The sequence below is a fragment of the Solea senegalensis genome, unplaced genomic scaffold, assembly GCF_019176455.1.
Source record: "Solea senegalensis isolate Sse05_10M unplaced genomic scaffold, IFAPA_SoseM_1 scf7180000013378, whole genome shotgun sequence".
Lineage (NCBI taxonomy): Eukaryota > Metazoa > Chordata > Actinopteri > Pleuronectiformes > Soleidae > Solea > Solea senegalensis.
In genome coordinates, this window is record NW_025320812.1 from 37,106 (window position 1) to 60,636 (window position 23,531).

At 41.7% G+C, this 23,531-nt stretch overlaps 1 protein-coding gene across 1 annotated transcript; it reads right to left on the bottom strand.

Moving 5' to 3' along the window:
* Positions 1-8,389: 8,389 nt before the first annotated feature.
* Positions 8,390-21,806, bottom strand: LOC122760298 (protein argonaute-3). Its single transcript, XM_044015384.1, has 18 exons — positions 21,777-21,806; positions 21,033-21,153; positions 20,561-20,769; positions 19,794-19,930; positions 17,531-17,665; positions 17,118-17,205; positions 16,229-16,376; positions 16,016-16,135; positions 15,357-15,500; positions 14,179-14,312; positions 13,843-14,027; positions 12,840-12,999; positions 11,795-11,885; positions 11,346-11,540; positions 10,589-10,723; positions 9,532-9,633; positions 9,022-9,221; positions 8,390-8,545 (listed from the first exon to the last, which is right to left on the bottom strand). Exons 2-18 carry the CDS (start codon positions 21,135-21,137, stop codon positions 8,437-8,439), a joined length of 2,397 nt encoding a protein of 798 aa, XP_043871319.1. The 5' UTR covers positions 21,138-21,153; positions 21,777-21,806; the 3' UTR covers positions 8,390-8,436.
* Between the last annotated feature and the right edge of the window lie 1,725 nt (positions 21,807-23,531).

A 23,531-nucleotide genomic window follows, 5' to 3' on the forward strand; every position in this document is an offset into this window, starting at 1 on the left:
TCTAACAGTGAGATAAAGACGTGAACATGAATATGTTCTTAAAGACATCGTAGATTTAAACTGACATAGATTTTATTCAGTGAGACTTGTTAAAGACGTAATATCTAACATTTCTGCAATAAAACACCATTGTATATTTTTTAACTCGTGTTTTTCTTGCAAAAATGTTTCCAACGCACTTTAAATCCAAAGAAAGATTTATTTCTGTTGAATGTGAAGGACATGTTGATGACATCATCCATTTTGCAGAGTCTTTGAAAGTCACCATAAATGATAACATTTTAAACAATTTAAATTCTCGTCTGTACCGTAATAAAACGCCAACTCTTTCTTTGTGTGAAGTTGCACGCACACACACACACACACACACACACACATACACCTGCAAATATTTCAAAATAAAAGCCGTTTAAAAACTGTGTATGGACAGAAACACGAGTGCTTTTACTTTGAAGTTCTTGCAGGAAATGTTGTTTGTGTGGCATGTGAAAATATATATGTGAGAAAAAGAGAGAGAGAGACCCCTAGTGGCATGTCTCCCAAAGACTGGTTCTTCCTGCAGGGGGCGCTCACAGCACAGTCAACGCTAACAACATCAGCACCTCAAACAACTGAAATCCCCTTTAAATGCGCGACTCTGGATCCGGATCCAGACCGGAGTTTGAAAAATGGCGGTTCTGTTACACGTCCGAGTGACGGCTGTCAGTTGTGACTCCGCCCACATTCCACTGTAACCGACGACGCCATTGGTCCAAGACGCGGAAAATGCACAAGGAAGCGAAAAAAGCTCAACCGACAAGCACAAGGTTTAAAGGGACACTTCATGTTTTTTTTGTATAAGGTACAGAGCTGCACACACTTTAGTGGGGACTCGATAACGTAAAACCATGAGTGTAAAATATACTGTAAAAACTGATGTTTGTAAACCACTCAGTGACACAAAGTGACCACACGAGGCAGCAGTAGAACGTTGGTGTGGGAGAGTGAGTGGTTTACAAACTTCAGTTTCCTGTTGGAACCGTCTGTCTAACAGTGAGATAAAGACGTGATCATGTTCCTAAAGATGTCATAGATTTCTTTTTACACAAGTCATTTGTTAGGTGGCTAAAGTTGATTCTCAGCAGCAGGGGGCGCTCACGATGTGTCAGTACCTCACAAACAACCACACCTGACAAAACCCGGTCCATCTCTTTAATGTCAACACGTCAGCATGTACAGAGTGTGTGTGTGTGTGTGTGTGTGAAACATGCAGATAATCCAGGTTTGTAATATTTTCTTGTAAACTCTTCTTTTTTTTTATCGTTCAGTTAACAGCACCATCGAGAGGAAAGGCACTTTCTGTGGACTTCTTTATTTTTCCTCACTCCGTTGCTTTCTAACTTCCACTGCGAGGGGAATAAAAAAAAAAAACAGGGCTATTGAGCGAAAGATGTTTTTGAAGTTAATTTTGGTATTTTTTTTAGTTGTCGTCATGTTTCTGCTTTGGTCTGTGTGAAACACAGCTGAAGATCAAAGTCACAGAGAAACAGAAGAAAATAGATAAATAAACGTCTTCATTTCTTCAGCAAACATCTCGTCTGTTTCCATCAATCGTTAAAAAAAACCAAAAACACACGTGTTAAACTGCGACAAATAAAAACGTGTTCAGCTGAACAACCAGCACAGACAGAGGCGTTTCAAGAGTTTAACAGGGAGGAAAACTTTCAACCACAACACAATCACAAATGTACGGAAGCACAATGCAAACATTTGGAGTAATTTATTTTTTTCCGAGTAATTAATTTACTGATTTTCTGAGTTTAGAGCGATTTGGAACAATAAAGGCATTAATTCCTTTATTGAGAGTTTGATTTATAACAACATGGACGGCTCGTATTACTATGTTTGTCGACTTTACGCAGGCACCTGAGGACTTGCACCATGGATGCAAGATGATGCATTTGAAATGCAAGTGGTGACAAGCAGGAGACTGCTGAAAATAGGGAGTCACTTGCAGGTTGGAGCTTCTCGCGAGAATTCTCCATAATTCAGAAAAAAAATTACTCCAAAAAACAGGAGGGAGAAAAAAATGAGCACGAAAATTACTCAGAAAAACAGGAAAAGTTTTTTTTGTTGTGTTTTTTCAAATGAATGCAATGCGCTTCCGTACAAATGTTCACTTGTTCCAAAAAAACAAAACATTTTGCAGATTCTACTCAGTTTTGTTTTGAACGTTTTCACCACAATCTGAGCAGACTTTTTCAAGAGTTCAGGTTTTAGAAAATGGGGGGAGGGGCTTCAGTCTGGGGCCGCTCAGCTGCTTTGCCCACCCTGTTGAAACGCCCCTGAAGAGATGGTGAAAGTAAAAGACGGGATTGTTGCTGCTCCGTCCTGACACAACCGTCATCACTGTCATCGTACAGCTCTTTACAAACATTCTTTAAATGAATGACAGAGAGAAAGAGAGAGAGAGAGACACACAGAGAGAGAGAGAGAGAGAGAGAGAGAGAGAGAGACAGTAAAGATTGACCCCAGTGGCGATTCTTTGAGTAAAGACTCAGGGTCAGGGGTCACAGAGAATGACTACAGCATGTTCTTCTTTGATCACATGTCCTTGAAATAACACTTTTTAAAAAACTAAAACAAAAAAAACACTGAACAAGCGTCAAGAAAACTCGAGAACATTCCGGAGCAAACGACTGTCTATTCGTCACAACAGGGATTTAACGTCTTAATACTAAAGCAATTCACACAACTGTGATCTTCAAAGGGAAAGTTTAAGGGTGAAATCTTCTTCTTTGTCAGCTCAAGTCCAGGAAACTGAAGTTTGTAAAACACTCACTCTCACACACCAAAGTCCATAGAGAAAAACAGTGATTTCATCACACACACACACACACACACACAGGAGTTGTTGATCCACTGCTGCCTCCATCACTGAGTTCACATGTCTTATTTTATTAATTCGGCATTTAAAATCCTTTGTTCAGATTTACTTCAGTGACACAAAGTGACCACACGAGGCAGCAGTGGACCAGCAGCTCCTGTGAGGTTTGGTGTGGGAGTAGGGGATGCTCACAGCTCAAAAACCCTCAAACTATCACTTTCAACCTCTTTTCTCACCAGAATCTCTGTTCTACGACAACAGCCTCAACTTTTACGAACGTCTAAAACAAAACACAGAGGGATGAAGCGTTCCACATTTTTTTGCGTCTTTTTTTCCCCCCGAACATGAAAGCGATTTAAGTCCAAGTCCCGATCAATAACAGTGCGACAGTCACGAGTTTGAACCACTGTTCACACAAACACGCGCGCGCACACACTACACGTCTTATACAGTGACACAGAAACAAGTCAACAGTCTATTGCAATGATAATAATAATAAATCTTTGTTATTATACTTTTTTCTCTCCAAACCATTACTTATCATGATACATTTATTATTAAGATTAATATTTACTACATTTTTTTTCCTGTTAGCAAAAATAAGTGGTGTGCAATACATAATTTAAAATGTACAAATATACTTTTTTTTTTTTTTAAAGGCTTTCAGGCTTCCGTCCACACGAGGAGGCTGGAGCCTGTGAGAGGCGGTCCAACAACACCGAGTTATTCACGTTCAAACCTCACTGTACCATTAGAGGGCGCTCACTCACGGGTAGGGATGGGTATCATTTGTTTTCAGCGATGAAGTTGCACCGAGGGCGCTTTTCAAACACTCAACGCAGTGACGTGAAATGACAGACGACATCATCTGCACTTTCTCGTCCCTCCCTTCCCAAGTTCCGTCGCTTGGATCGACTTCTGCGGCTTCACTGACGTCGTCTCTGCGACCATTTAGCTTCTTTAAAGTGTCGCTAACAGTCGCTACACTTACACATCGCAATTATTAGCTTCTTTAACATAAAGTTAACAGTCGCTACACATTTAAACATTGCAATTGTTAGCTTCTCTAAGGGCCGCTAACAGTAGCTATAATTTATAATACTGACTAGCCTGAGCTTCTTTGGAGTGATGCTAACACCAGCGACACGTCACAGCTGTTGGGTTCTTTAAAGTTATGCTAACAGTAGCTATCCATTTAAACATTGCAATCGTTAGCTTTCTTAAAGTAAAGCTAACAATCGCTACACATTATATCACAAGTGGTAGCTGCTTTAAAGTGATGCTAACAATAACAACACATTTAGCCATAAGGTGTTAGATTCTTTAAAGTTATGCTAATAGGAGCTACACTTTTGAGCATCAAGAGTGGAAGCTTCTTCAAAGTGATGCTAACAATAGCGACACATTTATCCATTACAGGCCTTGGCTTGTTGAAAGTTATGCTAACAATAGTGACACATTTTAACAATCATTAGTGTTAGCTTATTTTAAGTGATGCTAACAATAGCTACACTTTTTAATCAACTAGCATGAGCTTCTTTGGAGTGATGCTAACAATAGTGACACATTTAAGCATCAAGAGTGGTAGCTTCTTTAAAGTGGCTACACATTTAGCCATCACGGCTGATAGCGTGCTCAAAGTGAAGCTAAAAACAGTGACACATTTAACCGTAATGAGCGCTAGCTTCATTCAGGATACAAGTCGCAGTGTTTTTGCTAAATTTCGCAAAGTTAGCGTAAACTTTTCAAGCCACAATGATGATGTAAACAAAGCAGAGCGACGTCAGGCTGCTAGCTTCTCCACCGTTAGCTTCACAAGTGTTTGGGAATGTCGGGTCTCACGTCTTCTGGCCGTTCTAAAAGGAGTTAGAATAAACCAAGAATAAAAATCAACAGCAGCACCGTTCGTCCTGAAACTCATCGATATATCGGTACAGTCCAACTCAGTACCGTTTCTTTTTTTCGATACCCATCCCTGGCTCTCACCACACATCCTAAATCCAGAAGTCCCCGAACTGACCGCAGCAGCAGTGAGACTTTCTTCTGTCCATCAGTGAGACAGGTTTGTCTCAGTCTAAAACAGAGGTTCAGGTTCACATCGAGTAGCACCACGCCTGTGTTCAGTCCCCAAACACATGCTTCGTTTAGTGCAGAAAACTTTTAAAAACATACACCTCCTCCTCCTCCAACACCCCCTACTGGACGGGCTTCAGGTTCTGTTCCAGTCTGAAGTCAGTCCAGTTTAAGCTCTGGACCAGTTACATGGACAGAAACAGTTTTATTGATGGAGTTTGACTATTTAAAGGATCAGTAGGCAGGATTTTTTTTTTTTTTATGTTCGCCGTTGTCCAATAATTCCATAAGATCATTTATCATTTCAGTGCCACATAAATCACGTGATCTGAGACAGACACTTTGAAAATGTCCTCATGGCTCAAGTTAAGTCAAGCCGCGCGATCGACAACACTCCGGCATTCTCAAGAAAACGGAGACAAATGAAAACAGATTTGTTTCTTAGTGTGGACGAGCAGAAAATGAGACGTTCGATCATTTCTTACTTCGCTAACCCTTCGTCACTTTTCACGCTGCGACTCTTCACCATCGCCGTTGTGTCGCAAGCAGAATTTAACTTTTTCAAAAAAAACAAACTTGTGCTGATATAACTGACCAATCACAGAGCAGCTCGGAGAACGCAGTAAAAGAACCCTGCCTACTGCAGCTTCAAGTGTCCGACCCCGCCCACGTCCATGAACTCTGCCCCCAATTTGAAATCAAACTAACTGTAGCAGCTGGATCCATAATCTGAATAATGAATATTAAGCTCACGACTGATCGAACACTGCTGTAAGAGGCAAACGTCACAAATATACACAACATACAGGATCTGAATGAGATGGATAGAAAAGTCAGCAGACGACGGTTGTTGTTAAGGAAAAAAAAAAAACATAAAACAAAGCCAAGTTCACACTACACGACCTTCAGAGTTGTGGGGTCGCCGCGACACGCTGTCATGTGATTGTTCTGTTTTAGGGCCACAGCTAACAATAATTGACAGAATCGATAAGTAATTTGGTCCATAAATGGTTGTCAAACCTGGAAATGAAGACGTTCTCAAATGTCTTGTTTTTCACATTTAAGAAACTCGATCAGTCGTTGATCAAAGTAGACCCTCGGTTGAGTATCGGCAGCCCTAATCGTTTCATCAAACCCGATCTCTGAGTGATCGCTCAACTCGCACTGAGGATTCACACGTTCATAACATAAACAGCCACACTTCCACCCAATGGAACGGTTCAGTTTGGTCCAGTACAGTTTTTTTGCATTTCCTTCAGCAATAGAACCAAATCAACTCTTCTGTCGTCACAAGACAGAATCGGTCACGTGTTCTTCTCATTACCGTAACTCCTATAGACCGTTTGTGATGTGTAGTAAATTCAAAAACTATGCACTGGCGTTCTGTCCAGGGTGTGACTCCGCCTCTCGCCCTATGTCAGCGGACCCTCATGTGGAGGATAAAGCGGTAGAAGATGGATGGAAAGATACCAGAGAGCAGAGCGTTTGCTTTCATATACTTGTCATTACAGTAGAACCTCAGGACTTCCCGCAGAACGAGCATCCAATCACAGACGAGATTCACCGATGCATCACACGTTAGCAACGTTAGCTTCTCTGTGAACGGTTGAATAAAAAGAAAAAGGAGCAGAAGAACTCACTCACTGAACATTTTTGACAATTCTACAGCCATAAAAGCTAAATAAAGAACCAAACGTTCCATTCCTTGGGATACCAGAATAAAATGGTACGGTACAGTCAAGGCGGAGCTAGACTGGCTCCGCCCACAACAGCCACAAACTGAGCAGGGAAAAAAAGAGCTGCTGGACGTCGTCCATTTCTACGTCAGTTGTGTCACATTCGTTGCCGTGCGATGTCACGCTACGTCGCCATCGGGCACAGACCACACCCACACCCCCGCCTATGGGGTAAAAGTACCATTCTCAGTCCAAAACACCAGCCTGATCCAGGACTTTACCGTACTGCACCAAACCGAACCATGCCGGAAACATGTCTGACAATCATGTCGTGCAAACGAGGCATCAGAGACTTCAGAGGCATCAGAGACATCAGAGACTTCAGGTGAAACTTTCTTTTAGCCACAAAAAAACAAAACAAACAGGGTCGTCGTCATAAGGCTGTGCAGCTTCTGACCGTCAAACAATTCCACTTCCACCAGGCACTTAAACTCTACCACCTCTCTTTGACTCGTTCCGCTGCTCTCTGGTGAAGAAAAGCTTTGATTTTTCTGGTAAAAGAGGCCGATAAAATTCTTCAATTCAAGTAAAAACATGAAAACTACCATAAACTGCACTCGCACCGGTTTTGTTTTTTCTTTGCCTCAAAAAAGGCAAAACTCATCATCGACACCTCGCTGAGGAGAACACTTCACAATGTCTTCAATTGAAATGTGGAAACTGTTTCTATGGTTGTTTTTTTATGTCCTCTTTCCTTCTCTTTCAACTGATTATTGCACTCGAGGAAAACACGTCCGCCTCAGACTCCACAGAGGGAAATGTGAGATAAAGAGTAAGAAATTACATTTACCGAGATTAAAAACATAGGATTACACGTTTAAATGATTTTTTTTTTAAAAACAAACAAATAATATAATGTCCATAATGTAGAAGAAGGAAAAATAACAGTGTTATACTTTAAATAAAACTCATACATGGCTGCATTTAAGCAATTGATATAGAAATCAGCCACTTCAAAACTAAACCCACGTTTAAAATGTAAGGAGAGAAAAGTGATCTGACACGGACACAGCGACAGCTCGTCATACCTCGTCAGCCAACAGGTGGCAGTGTGCTCACACGAACTGCTGACCACACACACACACACACAAAAGTGAAACATGAGAGAGAGGAAATAAAGCGAGGGGAAAATAACAATAATAATAATAACAAAAATAATAATAATAATAATAATAATAATAATAATAATAATAAGTGGCAACCGTGAAATTGTAATCCAGAGGGAAAACAGACGCCAGCGGAGAGCGACTCTTTGCTCCCCGACAAATGTGAAAAGTGCTGCTGCTCAAAACTGACTTGAGGTACGTGTGAACGGCCGAGGAGCAGACGAGTGAAAGAGTGGAAAAAAAAAGAGGGGTAAACTAAAACTAAACACACACCTCCAGAGACCAGAGCAGGCGCTGTGAGAGGGCGGAGAATAAAACAACGCGTTGGCTGGTTTGATTTTGCATAATAGTTTCTCTCTCGTGTGTTTTTTTTTCTGTTTTAAAGCGATGTTTGCGTCCTCAGTCCAATGTGGGTGTGTCTCCTTCCCTCCTTCCCTCCTTCCTTCCCTCTGCACAGTGTCAGGTCCGGATTGACGAGGCGTCTGGTGGGGGTGGCGGGGGCCGGGCGCCAGGCGGGGCCGCAAGGTGAGGACTCCTCCACTGGCCTACATGGTTGCGTCTGTGTGTGTGTGTGTGTGTGTGTCAACAGGGTGGGCGATGACAGGGTGAGGTGTGTGTGCGTATGTGTGTGTGTGTGTGTGTGTGTGTGTGGAGCTCAGGCGAAGTACATGGTCCTCAGGGTGTCGTGGTGGATCTGAACAGCTTTGGCCAGCGCCTGCGGGTCCCGGCCATTACTCTGACCGGACACGTGGCTGCCCTCAGCGCTGAAGAGAGAAAAAGACGACAGGAAGTGACAAAATAAAACACACAAGACTGCTATGAACATACTACTGTTCTCACAAAAGCTGAACTAATAATCAAGGAAAATGGTTTAGGTTTGAGGGTTTGGGTTGGAATCAGGTTAAAGGTTAGTTTGGCCAGTACAGTGAAAAAAACTTCAAAATAATATTTGTGATGATATTTCACATCATTACAAAATAAAAGTGCTTGTTCACAATATAAAAAGGTATTTATGAGGCAAAATGATAAAAAAACACATGAACAGTTTGAGACCTCTGGATTAGGTTAAAGGTGAGGGTAAGGCTTTGAATTAAAAGGAAGAACTTATCAAATAATATCAATTCGAAGATGATTTTTTTTTTTAAAGTGACAGCCTGTAGGCTTAGCTGAAACAAGGATTAAATTAATTCAGGAAACTGAATTAATCCTTTTCTCTTCGCTCACTGTCCTGCTCCCTCACCTGTCGTGTTCTTTGTCCACCAGGTGGTAGCGAGCGCGGAAGGCCACCAGGTGGGCGTAGTAGGCTGGAGCGGGGATGGAGACTGAGCGGGTGCAGCGCACGTAGGTGTGGCACAACTGGTAGGTGAGCAGCTGGAACTCGTCAGCGGTGAAACAGTTGTCGTCCCACAGGACGTGGTAGTGAGAGGGTCGACTGGTGCCCTGCGAAAACACCACAACACACTGGTGAGCTCACGTTTAACAAAGAAGTGAGGGAAATTAAATGTAAACCATTAAGGGTAGTTCACATTTTACTTTTGTAAGTCGGGATGTATGAGGTGGTGACTGTTAAGCATAGATCACATCAAAATCATGGCTGCCAGCAGGGAAGCAGAAAAAAACTGATTTTAGCCTCTGAACAAAAGGCTCTTACTAATAAAATCAGTTTAAGTCTACGATGTCTTAAGAATATGTTCACGTCTTTATCTCACTGTTAGACAGATGTTAAAAGCACAGTCTTCAGATGCCTCACCTGTATTCCAGCGTGACTGCAGAGGTAAAAGTCAAACTCGTACGGATGTGTGATGTCCGTATCCACGGTCGTACCAGCAGGAATGTTTCCACTGCGTCCAACCTGCCACACACACAATACAGTCACTGATCACTGTCTTCTATGAAAACCTTAAAGCTGCTGTCCACACACTCTGAACTGTTCCCACAGGTCACGGTTTATGGTCAGAGTTCCACAGCCCTGTAACTTGGCCGTACATCGACCAATCTGCTCAGAATTATATTTTTGGGACCAGGGCCCCGGACAGAACATATCTGCATGCCACGACCAGCACACAGGAAGTAGGTCTTTTGAAACCGGAAGTAACTCACTGAGAGAAAAGGACTAATCTCTTGGGTTTCATTCAGTCCATGAGGCTCAATGCTTCCCTTGATAACAGATGTTTAATCAGGACTGTTGTTTTAATTTCCCCCATGTTTCACGGTCTCCACGACAACAACTGGAACATAAAAAGTGTGTGGGGGGAAGCAGAAATGAGGAGTTGAACAAAATAACTAGTTGATGGACCAGAGCATGTAAAAAGGTTTACTTAGTGCTTCAAAAACCAGCCAATTAAAAAGCCTAATGGTCCAGAGAGGCTGGTACTTGATGCACTGAAAAGTCTGACCCGAGGGCCTCGAGTGCCATTCCACAGATCTCAGTTAGCAGCCAGCGCTAATGCTTTAATCGAACGTAATTACAGCATTTAGCGGCGAAACAGCAGCGTCCAGCTGATAACTGAAGGCAATTAAGGAGGGGGAAGTCGTTTCATGCGCTCAGAGTATTCAAACATGACAACGTTAATAGAATAGAATAGAATAGAATAGAAATACTTTATTCATCCCCAAGGGGAAATTGTTTTAACTTCAAAAACAAAGATGTTTTTTTTTTCAATTCTACAGCCATAAAATCTAAATAAATCCTCCTGACGACGGTCATAAGAGGGTTAAAGGAGCAGTTATACTGTACGTGTGGTTCTGTTTAGTTGATGTTTCTGCATGTGTGTGTGTGTGTGTGTGTGTGTGTGGTCGAGGCTCACTCTTTCGTTGCGGTCGGCACAGAAGAGACGTGTGTGGTGACGTTTTTGTACAACAATGTAGGTGATGCCAGGCTGATACTCTTTCTCCAGACTGATGCAGGCCTCGCGGATGGCCAGCAGCTCATAATACAGCACCTGAAGAAACACAAGACATCACAGTAAGCCAAGAAAATAGTATCAGAAGATCTCGAGCCTTTTACTTCCATCTTCAAAAAACGGAAAAAAAATGAAATTGGCAAAAATTTGTATTAGCAGGTCAAAAATGGCTAAATGGAATCAGCCAATAAAATACAATCCAATTTATATCAAAAATGTAATGAAATAAAATTAAGAAACATGAAAATAATAGATTGCAATCTGCCAAGAAAATACAATGAGTTGATCTTGACTATTTTATAATAGATTATAATAGATTTTAATGATGTTCAAATATTAGAAACTGCACATTTACTTTTCTCCAAAAAATAAGGAGTTAGGTTCTTGTATTTATCTTTAAAATGTTCAAAAAATGCTCAATAAAAACAAATAAAGTTTGACTATTTAATCAATTGAAACCAAAATGTATGCTTTATCGAGAATTACTTTACAATTATCACAGCTGTCCTAGATAATGGCAAACACAATATTTAAGAGTTTTAAGAACTTGCATCTTTTATTTTTATTTTTTAAAGAAACAAGCTGAGAAACACAGGACGGAGCTCCTGAAATGTTCTCGAGTCGTGGTTTCTGTGGGTTTTGCTGCGTTAAGACGACCGACCTGTCTGAACTGGCCTTCTGAAACTCCATCCCTGTAGAAAATGATCCTGGTGGGCTTGTAGCGCGTGGATTTGTAGAACTGTATGAGCAGCTCCCGCACCATGGAGGCCAGGTCCTGAATGACCTCCTGCCTGGGCCTCTGGACCCGCACAGTGGCACAGTACCTGCTGGGGTGGGCGTCCATGCTGCCGACCACCTGCACAAGTCCAGACACATTTATTCACACAAATCAACAAGAAACGAGTTCAAATAACACAACAGTAAAAACGTATCTTAAATCTTAAAGATAGACACGTATATTAAACGGATCGTAAAAAAGGGGTTATGACGACATCATTTTCACAAAGTAGTGTTATCAGTGGTCTACACATTTAAATAATAGTAATAACAATAATAATCTTTATACAGCACTTTCCATCAAATATCTCAAGAAAATAAAAATAAACTCACTGCAGCTATTGAAGGCTTCTTTCCATCTCCAGCAGGTGGATGAGTAACGTCTGCTCCCAAGAAAATCACTGGCTGCTGAAACACTGAAGGTCTGTGGACAAACACATTTAAAGCTGATTAAAGCTGGTTCTGGTTCCTGACTGGACACAGCATTGTGAAGTAGATTCTTTTATAATCTTATAATCAGAGACTGAATCCCATGTCACTGAGTAAACACTCAGTGATAGCTGTGGGAATACAGAGCTATTTATATCAGATTAAAGGCAAACAATGTAGCTGACAGCAGCTTTTTGCAATTGCTTTGATCGGTTTTAGTAATTTTTGTTCATAATTAAAACCAGTTTGTGTGGTTTTTTTCAGCTTCTTAAAGGTGAATTTCTGGTTTCTTTGCTTCACAAAACAAAGAAATCATTCAAGCTGGATCATTTTGAGTTTGTGGACAAAAACAAGACAAATAAACAGTTATATTTTATCAGATGGAGCGAAAAAAGAAAAGATTATGTTGTTTGTAATGTGACAACAATACAAGGGCAAAAAAATCAGTGATTTTAGCCACATAAAAGATTCACCTAATAAAATCTACATCAGCTTCAGTCTAAGAATATACTGTGTTCATGTCTTTGTTTCACTGTTAGACAGACTTTTCCAAAGTTTGTAAACCACTCACTCTCCCACACCAAAGTCCATAGAGAAAATCAGTGATTTTAGCTCACAGGGACACAGGAGCTGCTGGTCTACTGCTGCCTTGTGTGGTCACTTTGAATCGCTGAGGTAAATCTGAACCAAAAATTTCAAATGCCAAAGTCACAAATTATCACATTTGAAATGAGTGATGGAGGCAGCAGTGGATCAACAGCTCCTGTGTGTGAAAATCACACACATCATTTTCTCTATGGGGTTTGGTGTGGGAGAGTGAGTGGTTTACAAACTTCAGTTTCCTGTTGGAAAAGTCTGTCTAACAGTGAGATAAAGACATGAACATGTTCTTAAGATATAAACCACACTTGATAAAACTGCTCTACATGTTTGCAGAGTAGTCACTGACCGTTGATGAGGCACCAGGATGTTGTTGATGCCTCCCAGCTTCACGTTGATCTTGAGGCAGAGGTTGGACAGAGTCTGAGGCGACGTTTTTACCACGTTCTTCACCTGAACACACTGGGTGGCCATGCCAAGGAGAGTGTCCCCCACACGCTTCACCTCCGCTGCAGAGCGTGCAACGAAAATCAAGATTCAATATTCAAGATTGAAGAAGGAGCGTATAAGAATCTCAGCCTAAAAATATGGATTTAAGAAAAGTAGTGGAACAGCTTGTGTTCAGTGATTTTAAATCTTTTCAAATTTGCGAAATGAGGACAAATTTGGGTATTAGCATAGTTGTTATCCATGTATGTTCATAGCAAATATCCCTTTTTAGCAAAGGATTTAGATTTTGTGTTTGGCCATGGTTTCCAGTGAAACACAATTGTTGGCGTCGGAATCGTTAGGTACCTAATGACACTTTTCAACGACACAGTTCCAGCTCAACTCAACTTGGCACAGTTTTTTTTTTCCATCAGTGATAGAACCTGGTACCTGTGGGTGGTTTTCTTAGTTCCTGCTCTGATGAGGTTCAGCTGAGCCGATACTAAAATGTGACATCAACAGACTGAGAGTGTTGTCACTGAAGAGTCATGAGCGCGACGTCCGAAACAAGAATCAAAGCCAACCATGTCCAACTGTAGATCAAAGTTAGAAAGACTTAAAAATCCTGAAAACATGCGTTCATCTCCAACATTTAGCAAAGCAAATGCGTTTAACAGAGGAGTCTGCTGTATTTAGAGACAGCACTGCTGAAAACCACGTTAATCCACTGATTCTAATGATTCAGCCAAAACAACTGCTTTAAAAGTCACTAGTTCAAGCTGTGCTGAGTCGAGTTGTCCGGGAACTGTGAAATGGAAAAGCACCATAAATGTTCCCACCGGTAGAAGTGATTGGTAAAAGATGCTGGGTCTCATCAAACATATCCCTGATTTCTAATAAAACATTTATTTGGGTTCTCTCACCGTAGACGGGAGTCTTTCCTGGCAGGATGACGATGATGAGCTGCAGCCCGGCGTAGGTGTTCTTCAGGTGTCTGAACATGGGCTCCACGCTGTCCGCTCCCTGGGCATATTTACAGAAACATGGCTGACCTTGAATGGGCATCCCAGCGTCCTTGGAGATCTTACGTAGCTGGTCGGTGAAACCCCTGCATGAGGACATAACGGAGAGTAGTAGGGCTGGGTATTTCAAGGAATTTTTTTTACTTTATTTATAGTTGGACAACCATCGCAGGAGGCACGGGGAAACAGAATCTTAGTTGTTAATACATACAAAAAGACGTGAATAAATAATCCTACTTCAGGATTTCTTCTCGACACTGCCTCTGTGTGGCGAAGCAGGCGATGGCCCACATCTTAATCTCCACCCCGGTGTGGAACTGCTTCCCTCTCATGTCCCACACGCCGTGGCTGGGCGTGGCCACAGTGCGGTTCTGCAATGACATTGCAGTTTCATTACATGTACTCACGATAAACGTGGGGGGAAAAACACTTATGTTCACACTCTTTCACTCTCACGCACTCATTCCACAATGTATCAACACTCGTACCATAATGTATCAACACTTGTACCATAATGTATCAACACTCGTACCATAATGTATCAACACTCGTACCATAATGTATCAACAATTGTACCATAATGTATCAACACAACAACAACTAACACAAAAACGAAGTCTAAGTTCTGAGCAGAGAGACATGAAAAGAGATGAAATTTCAAGAAAAACAACCAATGACCAAATGAGACGCACCAATTCTTGAAATCTAATGTATGTCATGCTCAATAATGTGTGTGTGTGTGACTGTATATGTGCTGTAATATAACAGAAACAAAAGGACTTTTATAATAAAAGATGCGTCTCCTCAGAAAACATAAACAATGTTAATACTGTGGTTCAGTCTCAAATGGAATATGAAGATTAGAAAAATGATGGAAAAGGCTCTACATGGTAGGTCTATCCTGTCCTCTATGAAAAGATTTAAGGCATATTTAAGGGGTCACTGAGTGAGCTGAGAACAGCCCCTATATCTCAAAACAGTGCAAGACAGGCAGGGTTACACCGTTACACCGACAGATTTTTCCAACAGGAAACTGAAGTTTGTAAACCACTCACTCTGTTGGAAAAGTCTGTCTAACAGTGAAATAAAGACATGAACATGTTCTTAAGATATCCTAGACTGTACATTTCATCAGCTGAGTATTTAATTTCAGAGGCTAAAATGTGTTTTTCTTTGAGTCCCTGCTGACAGGAAGTTCATTTTAGGCCTAATTATTTAGCTTTTAATGGTGAAATTTATGTTTTTCCACGACTAAGACTCAACCACAAACAAATAAACTAAAGAATAAGCCAGAAAGACACCATCAGGTCCACACAGAAGGCGGTGAGTTAGTGTCCCCTCAGAGACAAAGGCTGAGGAGAGGGAGAGCGTGTCAGACAAACAGAGAGAATGGGCGTGATTTAAAAGAAGGGTACCATAAAGTGCTCTGTGCTCACCCTGCCGCCGTACTGCAGCATGGGGGCGGGTAGCACTCGCCCCGTCACGTGGGCCATCTCGTCGCGCACTTTGAACTGGAACTCCTGCACAAATGGGTCGGCCTCGTAGTTGGCACTACGCACCTGCAGAGAAAGAAGGGAGCGTCATAACAACCCCACAAAAACTAACAGTTTAATGGCGCGGAAATGGATGCCAATTTGGGTTAGGGTGACATGATGGCCAATCAGCATTGAGATTCTCCGGCTGACGTCATATACTCGAGTATTTCATTTAAGAGGCTAAAAATTGTTTTTCTTTGAATCTCTGTTGGCAGGAAGTTCAGTTTAGGTGTCATTTTTTAATTAAAAAATTACAGAAAATAGAAAATATTCACATTTAAGTAGCTGAAAACTCCAATGAACTTGTTTTGATTATGGAAAAAAAAACACTCAAAATAGTTGATGATTAATTCAGTAATTGATTACTAAATCAATAAATTACTGCAGCCCTGTCGGCATCATTTGAGGTTGGTCAATTGCATGATTTCAAAGTGACTTTCTGATTTTAAAGGGGGACATGTGTCAGCTGTAGTTCACAGTGAGACTGGACAACGTGGGATTCATGTGTCATGTGATTTGATTGGTGAAGATTTCCTCACCAGTCTGCTGATCTCCTCCTGCCTGTCAGGTGCAGAACGAGCTGTGGCTTTGATCATGGTGGACGTCTGATTATCCGTCAGCTTCTTGATGCATCGCTGTCCTGCTACAATGTTACACACCTGCAGAGAAACAACAGGAGCATTTTCAGTCGGAGATCTTCTTTAAAACACACTTTAAAACGCAAATAAGGAAGGTGAAATGTGTGCTCTCACCTCCAGGGGGAGATAGGTGTGCTTCTGCTCCTGACCCACTTGTAAACAGGGCAAATGTGGATACTTGAGCTGCAGGCTGTACTTCTCCCTGAAGTACTGGGCGACAGTTCGCTCCACTGTCTGACCGTTTTCCAACTGTAAAGGGAACCTGCGCACACACACACACACACACAGTCTTTTGGATTTGGATTTTAAAAGGGGGGAAATTCATGTTTTTCTGCCTTTGATTTGCAACACCAGGAACCAGCTTGAAACACTGAGAGAGAAACTGGATTTTTAGCCACTTAAGAAAAGATTCACCTCATAAAATTCCTATTCAGCAGTGGATCAACAACTCCTGTGTGCTGCGATGTTAAAATCACTCACTTTCTCTATGGACTTTGGTGTGGGAGAGTGAGTGGTTTACAAACTTCAGTTTCCTGTTGGAAAAGTCTGTGTAACAGTGAGATAAAGACGTGAACATGTTCTTAAAACATCGTAAACTTAAACTGACACAGATTTTATGAGTGGAGTCTTTTGTTAAGTGGCTAAAAATCTGTCTTTCTTTTTTTTGTAACAAAAACACAAGTTATACCGTACATTTTGCCATCATTCCCTGTTTTTCTTTTCTAAAAATAAACTGAACAGGAGCTATTTAAATATGATTAAATATCAGTAACCACCTCATTATGAGTGCGTTTCTCACTGACAGACTGTCATTTCTCTAGATTTCTGTTTGTCTATGAGGACAATGAGAACGACGTCTCAAGTCTGCTTCACTAATAAATGACTAATGCTGACCACATGTTTCTTTTTTTGATGAGTCAGCTTGTTTCTGGTTACTTTGGTGAACTGATGATCATCTCACACACACACACACACACTGTGCCCACCCTGAGGTGTGACTCACGTTTGATGGCTGGCAGGTCGGCGGGTCACGTTGCAGACGCGGTACTTCCTCCGCATTGTTCCACAGTGCGTCACCTCCACCTTCAAGCCTGGGTAAAATACGGCGAAGTATTAGAGTAGCATTAAAAGCAATTAAAATGTGTGTGTTTGTGACCAGCTGCAACTTTTGTTTTCATCTGTGGTCACAGTTTTTATCTCATGTGGACAAAATTAAAGTCCCTGTCATAAAATAGAGGCTGAAAACATGTGGAGTAAAGAAGAAAAGCAGTTTCTCTTCAGGGTTTGTCTCACTGGAGACATAGTTAGCATCACTAATGACATAAAAACCCTCGGTTAGTTTCATCAACCGTTCACAGGTGAGTAACTGCACCACCAAAGCATTTACAGGTGAGGTAAAGAAAGTGTGTGTGTCACCTTTGATCTCTTTGGTGAATTTGACCCGGTGTGAGTCTGTGAGTGGACGCGGCTGCTCGTCGATGTTGTGGATGTCCAGCACTTCACACATGAACTGGATGACAGGCTGGGCCTTGTAGAACGCGGTGGCAGACACTGCGTCACAAACACAAAAAATAATGATCAGAATAATTATGATAATTATCATACAACATTCAGCGCTTCAACACAGGCTTTTAAAGAGCAGGAGGGAAAATGAACGGTGGCCGTGATGATCCCATGAGATCGTTTAAAAAATGTGGTTGTCATGGTTACATCAGTGCAGCTGTGCGTTTACTGTGGTGGCAGAAAACAACTGCGATGCAGCAAACAAAATGAATCGACACACTTGACATACTTTATTGTAAAATACCATGTTATATACATTACATGGACCAAGAATCGTGTTATTGTATGGACTGAGGTTTAGACACAGTTTTTTTATCTGCATTGACCTCTTTAACTAAAGCTGCATATAACAATTATTACCTTTAATGTTTTCCTCTGTAAGTGTGTGCTATAAAACTGCTATAAACTACAGTCAAACATTCTTTTTCTGATTCATTATCGATTAAATAACACCAATAAATGCGTCAGTTTAAGTCTACGATATCTTAAAGAACATGTTTCATGTCTTTATTTCACTGTCAGACTTTTCTAACAGGAAACTGAAGTTTGTAAACCACTCACTCTCCTACACCAAAGTCCATCGAGAAAATCAGTGATTTTAGCTCGCGGGGTCACAGCTACTGCTGCCTCATGTGGTCACTTTGTGTCACTGAGGAAAAATCTAAACTAAGGATTTTAAAAGCTGGGGTGACAAAATCAGACCTTTGAACTTAGTGATGGAGGCAGCAGTGGATCAACAACTCATGTGTGCTGTGATGTTAAAATCACTGATTTCCTCTCTGGGGTTTGGTGTGGGAAAGAGAGTGGTTTACAAACTTCAGTTTCCTGTTGGAAAAGTCTGTGTAACAGTGAGATAAAGACGTGAACACTATGAACAGAATAAGGAAATAAAGACTAGAGTGACACTATATACAGTGTAGAATGTGTTTGCCCAGAAGATGGCAGTATAAGCGCACATTTTCTTGTCTTGTCTTCTTCTTAGTATAACTGTAGAGTAAGACAGAATTATTTGTGTTGGAAAATAATTAAAAGTGTCACTGCACTCATGCGTTCTTTCTTAAATATAGAAGCTGCAGAATTGTGACACCCGAACCTTTTCTCAACCCGGTTAATAGACACAACAGAGTGCTGCTACTGCTGCTGCTGCTGCGGTTCTGTTGCCGCCTGACAGCAGACGAGAAGCCCGAGGTTGACCAATTGATTTGCGAGGATGAGAAGGCGGGAAAACGAGACAAAGAGCGAGAGAAAAAAAAAACGTTGAGATTTAAAAACAGAGAGGCTTCAAACACTTGGAGCAAAACAAAAGGCGTCTGGAGGAAATGCTCCACACACACATGCACCCTCCTGACCCCAGCAACACCCACTCTCACACACACACGCACACAGCGCTCTCTGTCTCCACAGCAACCAAAGACTCAGTTCCCATCCAGCTAAGAACCAAACTATCACACACACACACACACACACTCTTCTTTCTCTCCTGCAGCTTCCATATGGTTAAACACATTCTCCATCACATCCTCTCTGCTCCAACGTTTCCACAAATAATCACACACTGAATTTTTACCAACAAGCAGCCAAAGCTGAGAGATATTTTCACATCATTCCATATCTATGGTCAGTCCAAGTCTTTATCTCACTGTTAGACAGACTTTTCCAACAGGAAAGTGAAGTTTGTAAACCACTCACTCTCCCACACCAAACCTCATAGAGAGAATCAGTGATTTTAACATCACAGCACACAGGAGTTGTTGAGCCACTGCTGCCTCCATCACCAAGTTCAAATGTCTGATTTTGTCACTTCAGCTTAGTTTAGATTTACCTAGGTGACACAAAATGACCACACAAGGCAGCAGTAGACCAGTAGCTCCTGTATTCCCGCGAACTAAAATCACTGATTTTCTCTGAGGTTTGGTGTGGGAGAGTGAGTGGTTTACAAACTTGGGTTTCCTGTTGGAAAAGTCCGTCTAACAGTGAAGATAAAGACGTGAACATGTTCTTCAGATGTCGTAACTCATAATTAGGTGAGTGTTTTGTTCAATAGCTAAAACAAGACTTTAAGAGTTTTCATCGGTATTGTTTAAATCAATGTAAAAAAGGAAGTTTTGCTTCTCACCGTCAATGTTGAGCATCATCTTCCACATGGCGGGCCGCACAGACTGATGGAAGCCAAACCACACCTCCCTCCCGCCTCCCAGAGGATGATCATAGCCCTCTGGAGCCGAAAAGAAGGACCGACCCACCGGAGTGTACCTGCAACAAGAGACGCCAGCAGCCATTAAAAAAAGACCAAGAATAAAAAAGAGATTCAGGCTTTAAAGTAAAATAATCACAGAATCAAAGAGTGTGTGATGTGGAAACTTCAAATTAGGGCTGAAAAAATAACTCGATTACTAATGGATTGCAATCCTTTAGTTTGTGGACCTGCTTTGTTAAAGTGTCACGATGCCAATAAAAACAGAGAGCATGAAAGGTGTGTGGATATGAACAGGTTTTTAATAATAAACCTTTTATTATTACAGGCTATGTTTGGTGATAAAACCCAAGGAAAAGTGATATTGAGTGAAAGACGGCGTGAGGTCAAGTTTGAAGCCGAGTCCACACGAGCTGTGTTTGATTTCCGCTGAGATCACAGCGCTGATAACGACACCAAGACAAAACTAATATTTACCATTTGCTACGAATCGAAGAGGATTTTCTTTTACTTTGTTTGGTGAACATTAGTGTTATAGCCATTTCTTACTTTTGTATATTCCTATTTTTTGACTTAAATGTGGTTTAACAATGGTAAAGGTATCAAATTAATCTTTAATTCTGTAATATAATTAGAACCCGAATGGCTTTTTTATGTTTAAAAAAAAATGAAAAGCATGGACAGCTCACTTCATGGAGGGCAGGTGTCGCAGGACCACGTCCACTGCGTGGACCGGGTTGGTGCTGATGGGTTTGTCCAGCTCCAGGGGCTCGGGCATGCTGCGGCCCGTCAGCACCTCGTGCAGCATGTGCCAGCTGACCAGAGACACAAATTTGATTGACACTTTGAAGGGACGGTCTTTCCCTCCTTCACCTGGCAGAGTGACATCCAGGTCCACCTGTGGATGAGGAGGAGGAGGAAACGTCATGGTCTCAGTCACTCGTTTCAGCTCGTCGTCGACAGAACGTGATGTCAGTTTTTGTGAAGAAGATTAAGTACGACACATACGAGTGGCAGCGGTCAGATTGTGAATCTTCAAACATCCATTTTTATAAATGTTCTGTGATAAGAGCGGATCTAGAATGAAACGTGGGTAAACTGTGTCATCGCTTCCAAAGATGTTTGAGCGTCCAGACTTTTCACAGTGTATCTGCAGCTCACCCCTGTGGGAGCCACGGGCAGTGGGTTGGCCGTGTACAGGCTCTTCTTCCCATCGTAGACCGGCCTGCGATCCCCGAAGATCGTCACCTTGAAGTGCTGCACCATCGAGTCAACCACTTCCCTGTGTGACACAAAACACACACACACACCACATACGTTTGAACATATGTGGACAACACCAGAGAGGACATTAAAGACGAAACTGATCCTGTGCACTAACACACACACTACAAACCTGTGTGTGTGTGAGTGAGTGAGTGAAAGAGGGAGACTCACTTACTTACTTTACTAGAATTAATTTTCCACAGATGAATATTTTCTTTAACTAACACAGCGATGTAAATAGACACATAGCTGCTGACATGAACCCACGTCAGTCAATAATGGTTTAAACGCTCCAAAGTAAAGCTAAGGACTAATTTGTTGTAAGAAAATGGGACTTGAACGTTGAGAACATTTTCTTTATTTTTTTTTTAAGCATCAATATTAATATTAATATTACTATGAGAGCGGTCACTGTGACCCTGACATTTAGTTCCTTCGTGTTTATCACTAATTCCAAAAAAAACAAACGGCCAAAATAATATATTTTTACAGATTTATACATCATACATTGATGCGTTGATCGCGCATTTTACTTCTTTTATTTCCCTCTTTCTTTGCTGCCGCATTTGTGGGTGGAACAGGGGTTTCACTTCTGATGGGATGTATAAAGAAAAGGTGCAAAGGACTTGGCGTACGCACGGTTTTATAAATCAATATTGAGGATGGAGATGGCGTCTGACCTGTTGACTCGCCGCGGACACTTGTCAGGCTTTATGTCCACCTCGTAGAGGTAGACATCCATCTTTGGGATCTCCACCTGGAAGCAGTTGGCCAGCAGCTTGATGGGCTTCCCCATGGTGCCATAGCCAGGCCGCCGAGGCATGGAGAACAGGGACTGGGCCCCAACGGCTCCTGAGAGGAGACACACGATTCATGAGAACATAGACCGGTCATTCAGGGTGAAGATAATGTGCAGAATTATCATCATTACTCATATATGCCAGTTTATGGAGAAGGTTTAGTGTAATATAAGTTGTGTTTGTTGTGTTTTACACAGAAAAATAAATGGAAAGTAAAACAGAAGGTGTACAAAGGAAACCCAAGCATATAAACCCACCACAATCTGACACAGTGGTCGACGATTAGTGGGAAGATTCTGAGCATAATTCATCACAAACATTGACTCCTCAGTAGTAAAGTGTGTCTGACTTGATAAACTGAGAGTCATGTTTTGAGCGTGATTCATCAGTCAGCGATCATGTGACTCATAAGCTCACGTGTGTGGGTGATGTTAGTGGTGAAGGAAAGTTCATGAAAACGTCCTCGCAACTGAGGAGAAACCGTCTGTGGAGCAACAGAAGACTCACTGGGTCATCTGACGGTGAAAATGATCAGCTGGAATTAAAATTATTGTTGTTATTATTTTTGAAAAGCTAAGGGAAAGTCTCCATAAGGTCGTCTACCATGAAGTGTGACCTCATTCAGGGAACTTCAGAAAAAAGAAAAAAAAATCATTTAAAGTGATTGGATCAGATTTTTTAAGCCTGATTAAATGTGGCACCAAACCCCATAGAGAAAATCAGACCAGAGCTAAAATCACTCACTTTCTCTTTGGTGTGGGAGAGTGAGTGGTCTACAAACTTCAGTTTCCTGCTGGAAAAGTCTGTCCAACAGTGAGAAGAAGACGTGAACATGTTCTTAAGACATCGCAGACTTAAACTAACGTAGATTTTATGAGGTCTTTAAAATTCTCTTTTCTTCATGTTTTCACAGAGAATGAGCATCTCCAGCTCAGACTGGTTTCTGATTCCTGAGTCAGCGCTGACTACAGTATGTGTCAGAACCTCACACGACCACACTTCAGAAAAAAAAAAGTTGAACTTTCCATTTAAGGTTGACACAAATCTATAGCACAGTTCACAGAGTGAACTTCAGGAGAGAACGCAGTGAAGACGGCATGGAGAGGAACTTCATGAGCATCTCCTGTGACTCTGAGCTCTTCTTTCATGTGACACTCCTGGTGAATTTGAGGGAGGAGGTGGTGGGGTGGTGGAGGTGGTGGAGGGGAGAAACAGGGAGTGGCAGGATTAGAGAGTGGGCAGAGTTGGTGTTTTCCGGCTTTCATCTGCCTCTCAGTACTGGCTTCTACTCGGCGTGAGTCACAGAGTCACCATGGTACGAGAAACACACACACACAGCAGACCGGAGCTGCTGCAGATGACTTACAGTAGCAACCACAGGCTTCCACCGATATAGAATAAAAAAAGAACACCACATAGGGTTATGTGTATGTAGTTTTGGTTTTCTCTTTTGTCTCAAAGCCACACGGTGTTTCACAGTTTTTTGTATAGGATTCACAGAGAAAATATTCCTGACACAGTAAAACCAAAAAAACACAGAGATGTTATCAAAAACCAGAACTAACACGCATCACGACTAAAACCCTATGAAATC